The sequence below is a fragment of the Camelus ferus genome, chromosome 3 (genome assembly GCF_009834535.1).
Source record: "Camelus ferus isolate YT-003-E chromosome 3, BCGSAC_Cfer_1.0, whole genome shotgun sequence".
Taxonomy (NCBI): domain Eukaryota; kingdom Metazoa; phylum Chordata; class Mammalia; order Artiodactyla; family Camelidae; genus Camelus; species Camelus ferus.
In genome coordinates this window covers 287,732-298,087 of record NC_045698.1, presented here as the reverse complement: position 1 = coordinate 298,087, position 10,356 = coordinate 287,732, and the positions used below count along the sequence as shown (strand labels likewise).

Genomic DNA, 10,356 nt, shown 5'->3' with positions numbered 1-10,356 from the left:
CTGGTACTTTTTTAAAGAAATCACTAAATGAAAACACAAGCCACAGACTGAGAGAGAATCTGTAACTAACGAAATGCTGCTTCCCTTAATTTTAAAGTAACACCCACAATTCAACCAAAAAGGGGCAAACAAGTGTAGGACAGACAGTAGAGGACCAGCCAAGACTCAGGAAGGAACCACGGCACTGGCATGGTCCTTAGGGAGGCCCCGGGGACCACTCCTGCCCTGTAGCCCATGAGACCTTGGAACCACAGCCCAGGGTTGCTTCCACTGGAAGCCCTGCCCTGATCCCCTGTCACTCAGACCTGCCCGTCCCCACCCTCTCCTCACCCTCTGGCTCCAGCCCACAGGCCATCTCCACCCCTACCCCGTCTGCTGTTCCTGTCAAGGCTCAAAGGCTGCCTCGCCCACAAAACCACCACCTGGGCTACAAGACCCCAGCTAATCCATTTGTGCAGCATCCATCCCCTTCTGATGCCTTACAGAACTTGCATGGTTCTTTGTTCACTTGTCTGTCCCCATCCACTGTGCACATGCGTGGGGAACAAGCCATCAGCAGTAACAGGATAGGTGGTGGTAGAGTCATGTGACGGAGCAAAAATGAGTGACATCCATCTACAGGTCTCCACACAGATGGCTCTGAAGACCACAGATGACAGGGAGGGCGCAGGGGAGGGCAAGCTGGGTGGGGGCCACTCGGGATGTGTAACAGCTGGGTTAGACCCAGGAGATGGGGGCAGGTTGGCCTGGTCTCCCCTGGGAAGGACACGAGAGTCTCAGAGTAAGGACCAGGGTGGTGGCCTGCAGGGCTGCAGGAAGGAGGCCAGGGCTCCACCTGCAGCAGCAGGGCAGGTCTGAGCTCAGGGCACTAGAAACATATTCAGTTTTGGGAGTGCTCTTTGACCAAACCGAGGAAACAAAACACAACTCCCTTGGCCTTGAGGGGGTCTCTGATGACCCCCTGCCCCTTCCCATGCACCTGTCACCAGGTCCTGGGCAGGGCGGGGCTGACCCAACAGGGTCCCCCCAAAACACGCACAACATAGGGCCAGGCTCTGCTCCTCACAGGATAAGTGGGGTCTGGGGTGTCCTGAAGACCCCTGGGAGGGTCCCCTGCCCTCAGTGATGGGCAGGAGTGGGGCTGGAGGGAAAGGGAGAGCGCCTGAGAAAGTGCTGCTGGGAGGGCGTGGCCAGGGGCTGTCAGCCTCCTTTGTGTCCACAATGCCCCATCTAGTGCTGAAGGATGCTCTTAGAGTGCTAACTGGCCCATACACACTTTGAAGGAAATAAAGTGATTTCATTTGGAGAATCAAGTAGATGTTTCCACTTACGTGTACTAACATTTATTTTACATCAATATTGCAAACTTAATACAAACCTTAGCATCAGAAATTTGAAAGCTCTTTCTAAAGGCACTGAGAATACAGTACAAAAAGTTACATTATAGTGTATCCGTTTTAAAAAATTCAACAAGTCAGTCTGGGTATTGAAAACTTTTTTCTTCCAGTAGAAACTGCAAAAATATAAAATATAATTTGCACTTATCTCCTTTCCATCCCATTCCTACATAATATTTAATATTTTTTCAGCTATATAGGCAAAAGCTATAGACAACAGAAAAACATAAGCCTGTACTTAGTACTAATAATGACATTTTAAAGTGAAATGGCCACATCTACAGAGATGACCACATCTGACCCTCTGCATTCCTCCCCCACACAATTTTTCAGGAGGGGTATGGCTGTAAGAGAACAAAAGTGCTGACTGGGGTGAGTTTTGTTGCAACCGACCCAGCAGAAGAAGGGACCAGGGCGTGCCAGGACCTGGGCCCCAAGCATGATGGCCTCTCCAGAATGTAGACCCTGCAGAGCTGGTGGCCAGATGCTACATCAGCAACGCATGACCCGGCCGCCCACCAGCTGTGACTCATTTGGTGCAGGTGGTCCCAGGAGAGTGGGCACAGACGGCTGCATGTGAACCTGAGGGAGGAGGCAGCACAGTGCGGCGCTGTGGCCCCCGCGGGCGGGGACGGCTGTGTGCCCCCTAGAAAGGCTTCTCCTCACATGAGGCTCACACCTGCAGCTCTCCTTGGTTACGCTGGGATCTGGCTACAGTGTGCAAACACTCAATGGTGTCTCTCTATTCAGGTCTTTCCGGTCCAGGGTTCTCCTGGTTACGTGTTCCACACACGTGGTGCCTCCTGTCTGCTGCTCCCTGAGATGAGGCAGGGCAGGCCTCACGCTCGGTGCATCCCACGACCTGCCCCTGCGCTGGCCTGGGCCTGGTGCTGAGGGTGAGGGCGAGAACACAGGCGGGAGTCTTTACCCCGGAGCTCCAAAGAGGCTGACGGGTACTGACGGTGTGGGTCTTCCCAGGAGGAGTTGGACACTTGGTCTGAATAGGGAGGGCGGCAGGGGGGCAGGAAGGAAGAAGGAAGGAGGGAGGAAGGAAGGAAGGTGGTTTCCACCCACCACCCCTCATCTTAGGGATTGAATCTAGAAAGTGTGCTGTGCTCGGTGTGGGAACTGAGAGGGCTGCGGAGCACGGGGCGAGGGGGGGAAGCAGGTGGCCCTGACAGGAGGCTGTGCTGCTGTCACCACAGGTGAGGGGAGACTGGCGGCTGGGGTGGGGACAGCACAGCCCCAGTGTCACTCTGGCCCCCGTGGGCTGGGAAGACATGAAGAGCACGCTCTGGGAGTCCCAGGAGGTGACAAATGGACCACTTCCACCCGGGGCTCCTCTGTCAGTCCTGGGGAGAAACCTGCAGCCCCCGCCTGCCCCCCACGGAGCAGGCAGCTGTGGGGCACGGGGGCTGTAACTACGCGTCTAGAAGACCGAGTCCCGCCAGCCCGGTCCTGGGTCTGACGAGGCAGACGCGCACACACCAAACAGCATCAGCACTGACCCAGGAGCAGAACACTGACACCCAAACGCCACAGATGACACCAAGTCCCTGCCAAGCACGTGGAGCCGCAAGTCCCCCTCCCTGGCGCTCCCGCCTCCCGAGACCCCAGTGGAGGTGACTGAGGACAGATGCCCCTTCTGTTGGGGGAGGGGTCTCCCACCCCAGCACAGGTGGGCCCAGCCACAAGGGACCCCGAACCAGCCTCCTTCTGCTCGGCGGTGGTTTTGTCCCCTGCTGTCATGTCCTGGACTCACTGCGCCCATGGGGCGGGGTCACCCCAGAAGGTGTGTGAACTTCGCCCTCAGTCACAAGCCATCTCTCGGTGGTGACTGTGGGTGGCCTTTACTTTCTGATTTGTGCTTTTGAATCCAAATTTCCTACACTCAGAATCTGTCAGGCTTTACATTTTTTTTTAATAAAACATTACCTGTCTGCCTTTTCTCTAATAATTCTTCCTGGGATGATGACTGGAAATCTCAGTTGAAAACTGTAGACAGTCAGCAAGGCAGCAAGGCAGCTGGACTTGCTGCCGCTTCTCTCTACATTGTGTGCTTCTCTGTTCCGCCAAATCCAGACTTTGTAAACGAGGTTATGTGATGTAGTGAGCGACAGCTCAGCGTGAACCATTTCAGGGGTCCACTGAGAACACCAGAGAGACTTCCGCAGAAACAGGATGTTATCCAGCCAATTTTCACCCTGGGCACGGCCTCAGCCTTCACCCCAGCGTCCTGGACACACGCTGCACATTGTGATGAAGCGCAGGGCTGGCGCTGACAGGCTCTTCTGCCTGGAACTCCTAGGTTCCTCCCAGGAGCAGGCACGCAGTCACCTACAGCTCAGGGAGCTTTTTTTCTAATTTGCTGTCTCGGCCACGGGACACCCAGGGTGTGTGCTCTCTGAGGTCCGCACCATGGGGGCATCAACCTGCCTTCACAGCGCAGGCGGGGAAGCTGGGACGTGGATGTGGGGGGCGGGGAGCTGCACCGGGGGCACGGTTCCCGCTAGGCCGGCACCCGCTGCCGCCCTCGGGACGGGGAGCTCTGCCGGCCAGGCCGCACGGCTCACTTCGGATGCTTTATGAAGACCTGTAACCCTCAGAGTGCAGTGCTGCCAGACTCGCACAGACGTAAGGCCACTTCACATCTCAGAACTTCGCTGACTTTTCACAAGATACAGAATCAGCTGCTGCAGTGCAGCTTTGCAGCGCCTCCCTCAGGACAGGCTCTTGCCCTGCACCTGCTGTCCCCGCCAGGGGGTAAATCTGTATTGGACAGATGTCAGCATTCAGAAACGCCCGCTCTACGGCAGGAACGCGCACATGGAGTCTCTGGGTGGCTTCCGTGTCGCCAAGGCACTGCCGGGGAACATCCCGGGCGCTCCACCCTGGCTGGGAGCAGCCCACGGGGGCGAGTCCAAGGGCTCGCGCTTGACGACAGGCGTGGCCCCAGGAGCTCTGCCATCGTAGCCCGGAGCAGGGGGCTGGTGGCCCCGCACACAGAGGCGGGCTGGAGGCCCCAGGCAGGCGCAGCGTGAGGGGTGGAATGGGGCCAGCTCCCTGCTGGGCCTAGGGTGGGCCCCCAGCATGCCGGGACCCAGGAGCGGACTGCAGAGGTGGTGCCTGGAGTCCGGCTCTGTTTTCAGGTGCATCCTGCTCGGGAAAGTGGCCAGCTGTCTCTTGGCCACATCGCCGGCCCCCAGCCACACCTGGCCTGGGGACACAGAGTAGCCATCTGATGCGTCCTCGGGCCCAGAGTCACTCTCCATCTTGATGGGCACATCGAGTGACATGGGGTTACACAGGGCTCCCATAGGCATCAGGACACCTCGCAACTTGTCCTCGGTGGGATAGCCACCTGGTGGGAAACACTGTGCTCCCGGCTGAGGGTGCCCATTGTCCAGGCTCCCCTGGGGGAAGGGGCAGCTGGCAGGAGGGTGCATTTGGCCCTGATGGCCATCCTGCAAGGCTCTGCTGGTCCGGCCGGCGCAGGCACCTGGGGGATGTTTTGGGGGGTGAGAGCCGGGGCAGTTCCTGAAGGCCACAGCGCTGCTGGCCTGGATGGTGCCCTGCACACCTGGGTGAGGCAGGCAGGCGCCATGGGGCGGGGTATGTGCAGAGAACGGGTCGCTCTGGCTGGGCTCCAGCTTCAGCTTAGCGCCGCTGTCCTGACTGGATTTCCAGTTCAGGTGCTTCGTGGGTCCTAGTGTCTCTAGGCGGCAGCTGGACATGTACGTGTCTCTCTGCTCCCTCAGTCCCAAGGAGCCGCTCAGCAGCCCCCCGAGCGCCTCTCCTCCCCCGTCCCTGCAGGAAGAGAAGCCCGTCAGACAAAGCAGGACAGTGATGGACCACCAGTGCAGTCCCTAAGGGGAGGCACTAAATTAGGGTGGTGCTGGCCACCCTGCAAGGGCTGCTCTGTGCCGTCCACAGCCCTGTGACACCAGGCCAGCCTCCTCCCTTTTGAACGTGACCCTCCCACGGCCTCCCTAGCGCCCAGGGTTGGGGGCAGGTGGGAGCTGTGGGAGGGCAGGGAGAAGAGAGGGTTCTGAACAAAAGTGAGGACGGAGGATGGGGCGGGGGCGGGCAATCACCCTAGGTCCAGGCCACGGGCAGAGCTACAGCCACAGTCCCCAGTGACCCTGGCCAATCCCCACACGTGTGATGACAACTTCCAGGCAAGAAGCGTGTGTGGGTGTGCTCTGCATGTCACCATGTCCCACCAAGAGAGAGGTTTAGCTGCTGTGGTCAAGGCCACCAGACTGCTGTGACTGAGCCACTTACCCTGCAGCCCCCTCGGGGTCAAAGACGAGATCTGGGCGGCCCCTGAGGCACAGGCAGGGGACCCGGGCTGGAACCCGGGCCCAGCAGCAGGCGTCCGCTGGTGCCCTGAACACGGAAATGCTGTTTTCCCCATCGCCCCTTCCTGTTGGGAGTCAGAGAAGGTGGGTGAGCAGCGACCGCAGCCTCCAACCCCCCCCCCCCACCGCTCAGCCAGACGCCTGCGCCTCCTGACAGCATTCCTGTGGGACTCGCCATGTCTCCACGGACACAGACACTTCACTCACTTGAAGAAGAGGAGACAATGAATTTTAACAAGTACCTGTTAAATGATTGGGTTTTCCATACAATTCTGATTCACACAGACTCCCAGTAGCTTTTGCTCTGTGAAGGACAAAAATAGCAACATAACAAGCAGAATAAATATGTGTCAATGGCAGAAATTGCAACATGACAGGTGTCCCTGTCACACCTAAGAGGAGAGGACGCAACAAAAACTTAAAGATTGTAAACCTTTTCTCAGCTACAGATTTGCTGAAAATTCCAATTCACATCACTTTTCAGGCCAAAGAAGCACCAGCGAAGCTACTGCAGGAAGCAGACATGCGCCCGGATCTCAGCGCTTTGGTTTTCTTCCGGACGGTCAGAGTGAATGTCAGGTGAGTCCTGTGATCTGCAGTAGTTTACAAAGTCACCGTGAGCACTAAGTCGGTGACACTGAGCCATGGCACTGACACAGGGTGTGTGGTCTCAAACCCCAAGCCAGCTCCTTCTGGGAGATATGCTCAAGGAAAAATGAGGCTCAGAAGCATTAAGTGACTTGTCTGAAGTCGCCTGTCCTTCAGGTGCAGGAACAGGATTCAAATCCCTTCTGACCGGCACCACAGGCAGAGCTCCCTGCACTGCCATGGCGCTGCCTCTCCGTCTTCTGGTCTCCCCTGTAGGAGAGACGGAGTCAGAGACGTGAGGCTGGAGCGTCGCCCTTGGTGGGGATCCTACCATCGAGCAATTCAAATGCCTCCCAGGTGGCTCACGTCCGTGGATGACTGGGAATCCCCCGAGCTGTTTGGAGGACAATCAGCGAGTAGGCTGATTCACACGCACAGAACCGGTGCGCATTTAGGAGTGAGGCTGTGTCACAGAGTCCCGTTGAGGAAAGCCTGTGAAGGGCTTGAAAGGTCTTCAGGGACCACCCCGTCCCCCCGTGCCACCCAGCGCAACCCTCCCAGGGTCCCAGACTCCGGGTCTGCTCCTCACATGCTCTGAGCTCAGACGGAAACGAACGTGATGCAGCGTCGGAGTTGGTGAGGAGTTCGGTTCAGAGCAGAAATCAGTTCCAGGAAACGTCGGAGGCCGACGGAAGTCATGCGCTTCTTCTTAAAATGTTGGGTGGGAGTAACACCCTGTGGCTGGGCCTGGCTTCCTCTTTCGAGTCTCAACGACATTCGTCCAATGTGTGTCTTGTACCCGCGCTGTCACCACGTGTGCAGCCCCCTCACCCTCACTGCACCCTCACCCTCGCCAGCCCTCCAGGGCCGAGCAGCGGCGGGCGACTCGGGGGCCGCACCTGCTCGGAAGCCCGCGGCTCCTGCGCGGCCCTGCGCTGGGGACGCCGCCGCGCACGCCTGCGCTTCCCGCCACGGCCGCCAGAGGGCTGCAGGGCGCCGGGAAAGCGGGCGGAGTGCGGGTTTTCCTCGTCTCCGCTGCGGGGTCGGCCCGAGGGAGCTCACGCACGGCGCTCTGAGACAGCAGACGCAGGCGGAGGGTGCTTCGGGGCGTGAGTGCGTCGGTCCAGGCGGGGCGGGAGCGGGCGGCGGGCTGTCCCGCGGCCGCTCGGAGGCTCCGGCCCCAGAGGACCCGCGTGGGTGCGGCCGCGCGTAGCTTCGGGGCTTCGGCGCAGCTTGCGTTTTAGCCGCTTCGCTGCTTGTTTTTACAGCGTTTCTCCCTCGGGTGTTCTGTGTTCCTCCCTCCTATTTTGTGACATCTTCTACCTTTAAAAAGGGCGTGTCATATTTAATTTTTAAATGCTCCAGAAAACTGCTGCCCAGCATGCGGGCCGGCGGGGCCCCAGAGGCCGGCCCTGTCCCGCGGAGCCGCCCTCGTGCGTCACGGCAGCGGCCGCCCCGCAGACCCGAGCGGGGAAGGGGCCGGCAGGAGCCCTCCAGCGCGGCTGTCGCCGGCTTTCCTCCTCGGCCAAACGGCTCTGGGGTCAAAGGTGAACCGCGGGTGCCGGGGGTGGGGGGGCGCCGACAAGTGGGCTGGGGACTAGGAGGCCTTTTGCCCGTAAGCGGTACGGAGGGGGCGGCACGCAGACCTCGGCCGGCCCCTGCCGTCTCCCCGGGGTCGCCCTCGCAGGTGCACAACTGGAAGCACAGGTTGCAGACGCACAACGTTTTAATCGCTCCGAAAGGTGACCCCTGCAGCACAGACCTAGCCCATTCCAGGAGATTATAGTCAGGGATCCCCCAGAAAACCTAATTCAAGGTGCTCTGTACTCCCAAAAAGCCGAGAAATCCCTGGGTGGACAGAATGTGTGCCGTGTCACCGCTGCCAGGACGTCATCTCCAGCATTTGTCCCAGCGCTGAGCTGACGGAGGGGATGGCAGAGGCAGCAGGGAGGGCTGCTCCGCTGGCCTCCCATCCCCACAGTGGACACAGGCCAGGCGCTGACTGGGAGGCTGTAACTGGAGGGCACAGGAAGGCAGACACGCAGGAGTGTTTGGTGCCACAGTCACAAATATCAGTGAAAGCTTTTTTTCTAATAGTTGCTTCCTACATAATGTACTAGCTTTGAAAACAGCAAACGTCCCATTTTACTGCTGGCTGGAAAGGAGGAAAGACTAGACAGAAAATACGAAGTGCGGAGACTGACCCACCAGCCGCCAAGGGGACCCTTACTCACTTGGTGTCCGTCGTGGCCGAGATGTCCCCTCTGTGCTTCACCCTCAGAAGCACGCTCTTCACCTTCATCTCTGCCACGGAAGGCAGGAGCACCGGCTCTGCCACACAGAACAGGGAGAGGCGAGGCGGCAGGGCTGCGCCCGACGGCGCCTTCCTCTTCTGCCCAAACAGGAATTTTAGTTTTCCTTGAAACTGCATCGTCTGGTGTTTCAAAGACAGAAACAAAGCCGTGTTCACAGAGTGAATTAGTGACACGGCCAAAGGACAAAGAATTCACGTTCCCAGGGACAGAAAAAACTCGGAGAGGATCTTTCCTGAGTCACTAAGCAGACATGAACCAGCACTTCTTCCACACTCGGCCTCCTTGGGCATGTGTTCCCCATGACCTTCGAATGGCTCGGGGTTGCTCTGGAGTCCCCGTGATGTCCTCCAACCTTCAGGCATGTTCTCGTGTGTGCACTCGTGGGTGTGTGGGTGTGTGAGTCCTCGCACGGGGACATACATGTGCACTGACTGGGGCAGGGCCACCAGGCAGCCCCCCAGTAGGATCTGCTTGGGTAGATAATCTCTGAGGACTTTCCACATTAACCCACCACTTCCAAATTAGTATTGCTTCATTCGTGATGATAAAACTTAGCGACAGCTTGACTTGGTTATCTGGAGCACATGGTGTGAGTAAAAATCCAGGAAGTAACTTTGGAGTTTGCGATAAAAGAAAATTAAGGATCTCTCTATAATGGAAAAGCTGATCTATAATTGAGTTACTTAAAGTGACTTCAGGGTGCTCCTGTCCTTGATGGAAAAATGACCCCACAATGTGGCTGCACTCTCTCCCTAGCCATCTTCTGTTCATCCATCCTGCTTTCTATCCATCCTTCCATCCATCCATTCTTCCATGTCCATCCATCCTTCCATCCGTCCTTCCGTCTGTCCATCTATCCATCTATCCATCCATCCACCCTTCCATCCATCTATCCATCCATCCTTCCATCTGTCCATCCATCCATTTGTCCATGGACTGATTGAGTGAACAAATACTTGCAAAGCACCTACCACATGGTGGTCACATGCTTGGTGTGGGGGAGTCAAGGCAGTGGTGCTGGGACATGTTTAACATCCAGCTCTCCAGAGAAAAAAGCCCTGATTTGTAGTGTTTGACATTTTCTCAAAAGCAGTAAGAAACCTCTGAGGCTCGTGGCACGGCACTGCTCGGGGCCCAGGCAGGGAAAGCCAGCAAGAATTGAGAACCGAGACAGGCAGGTGGGATATCCACGGCCAAGAGCCAATCTTGGGCTCAGGCTGGTCAGCAGGGCATCCTCAGGGCTCCCTCTCCTCAGAGCCATTTAGAAGCTGATCCAAAAATACCTGCTTGCCCCTGCCCCTCCTTCCCTCCCACAGACACCCACTGAGCACCTCCTGGAACATGTCAGGCCAGCCCAGGGACTAACACTCAGAGGTCCTGCCAAACACCAAACACCTGCTGTTTGTCCCTCTTGGGGACCACAGCCCAGGAGAGGAGACAGACCCCCAGGATCCCACAGTCAAGGTGTGGAGACAGACTCTACACAGGACCCCCCCCCAGCCCAGGATAGGGAGACAGAGCCCCCAGGACCCCACAGTCAAGGTGTGGCTGGGGAGGAGCAGGGGTCGTGGGAGGGGCCGCTCTGCATGCATCCAGGACGAGGCAGGAAGCTGGGGCTCAGGGTTCAGCACCAGTCACTGATGGGGAAAGCCCACTGGCCCTGGGGTCAGAAGTGGAGGTGGGCAAGGCAGCACA

General features: G+C 58.0%; 1 protein-coding gene across 4 annotated transcripts in view; it reads right to left on the bottom strand.

Moving 5' to 3' along the window:
* Positions 1-3,298: 3,298 nt before the first annotated feature.
* The window catches only part of AHRR (aryl-hydrocarbon receptor repressor), a 65,082-nt gene continuing 58,024 nt past the window's right edge, over positions 3,299-10,356 (bottom strand). For all 4 annotated transcript variants that reach the window (XM_032469112.1, XM_032469121.1, XM_032469124.1 and 1 more), the window contains 4 exons: positions 8,581-8,780; positions 6,001-6,062; positions 5,682-5,823; positions 3,299-5,204 (listed from right to left, as the gene is read on the bottom strand). In XM_032469112.1, coding sequence (XP_032325003.1) covers positions 4,205-5,204; positions 5,682-5,823; positions 6,001-6,062; positions 8,581-8,780 — 1,404 coding nt within the window. In that variant the 3' untranslated portion in view covers positions 3,299-4,204. The remainder of the gene's footprint in view (positions 5,205-5,681; positions 5,824-6,000; positions 6,063-8,580; positions 8,781-10,356) is intronic.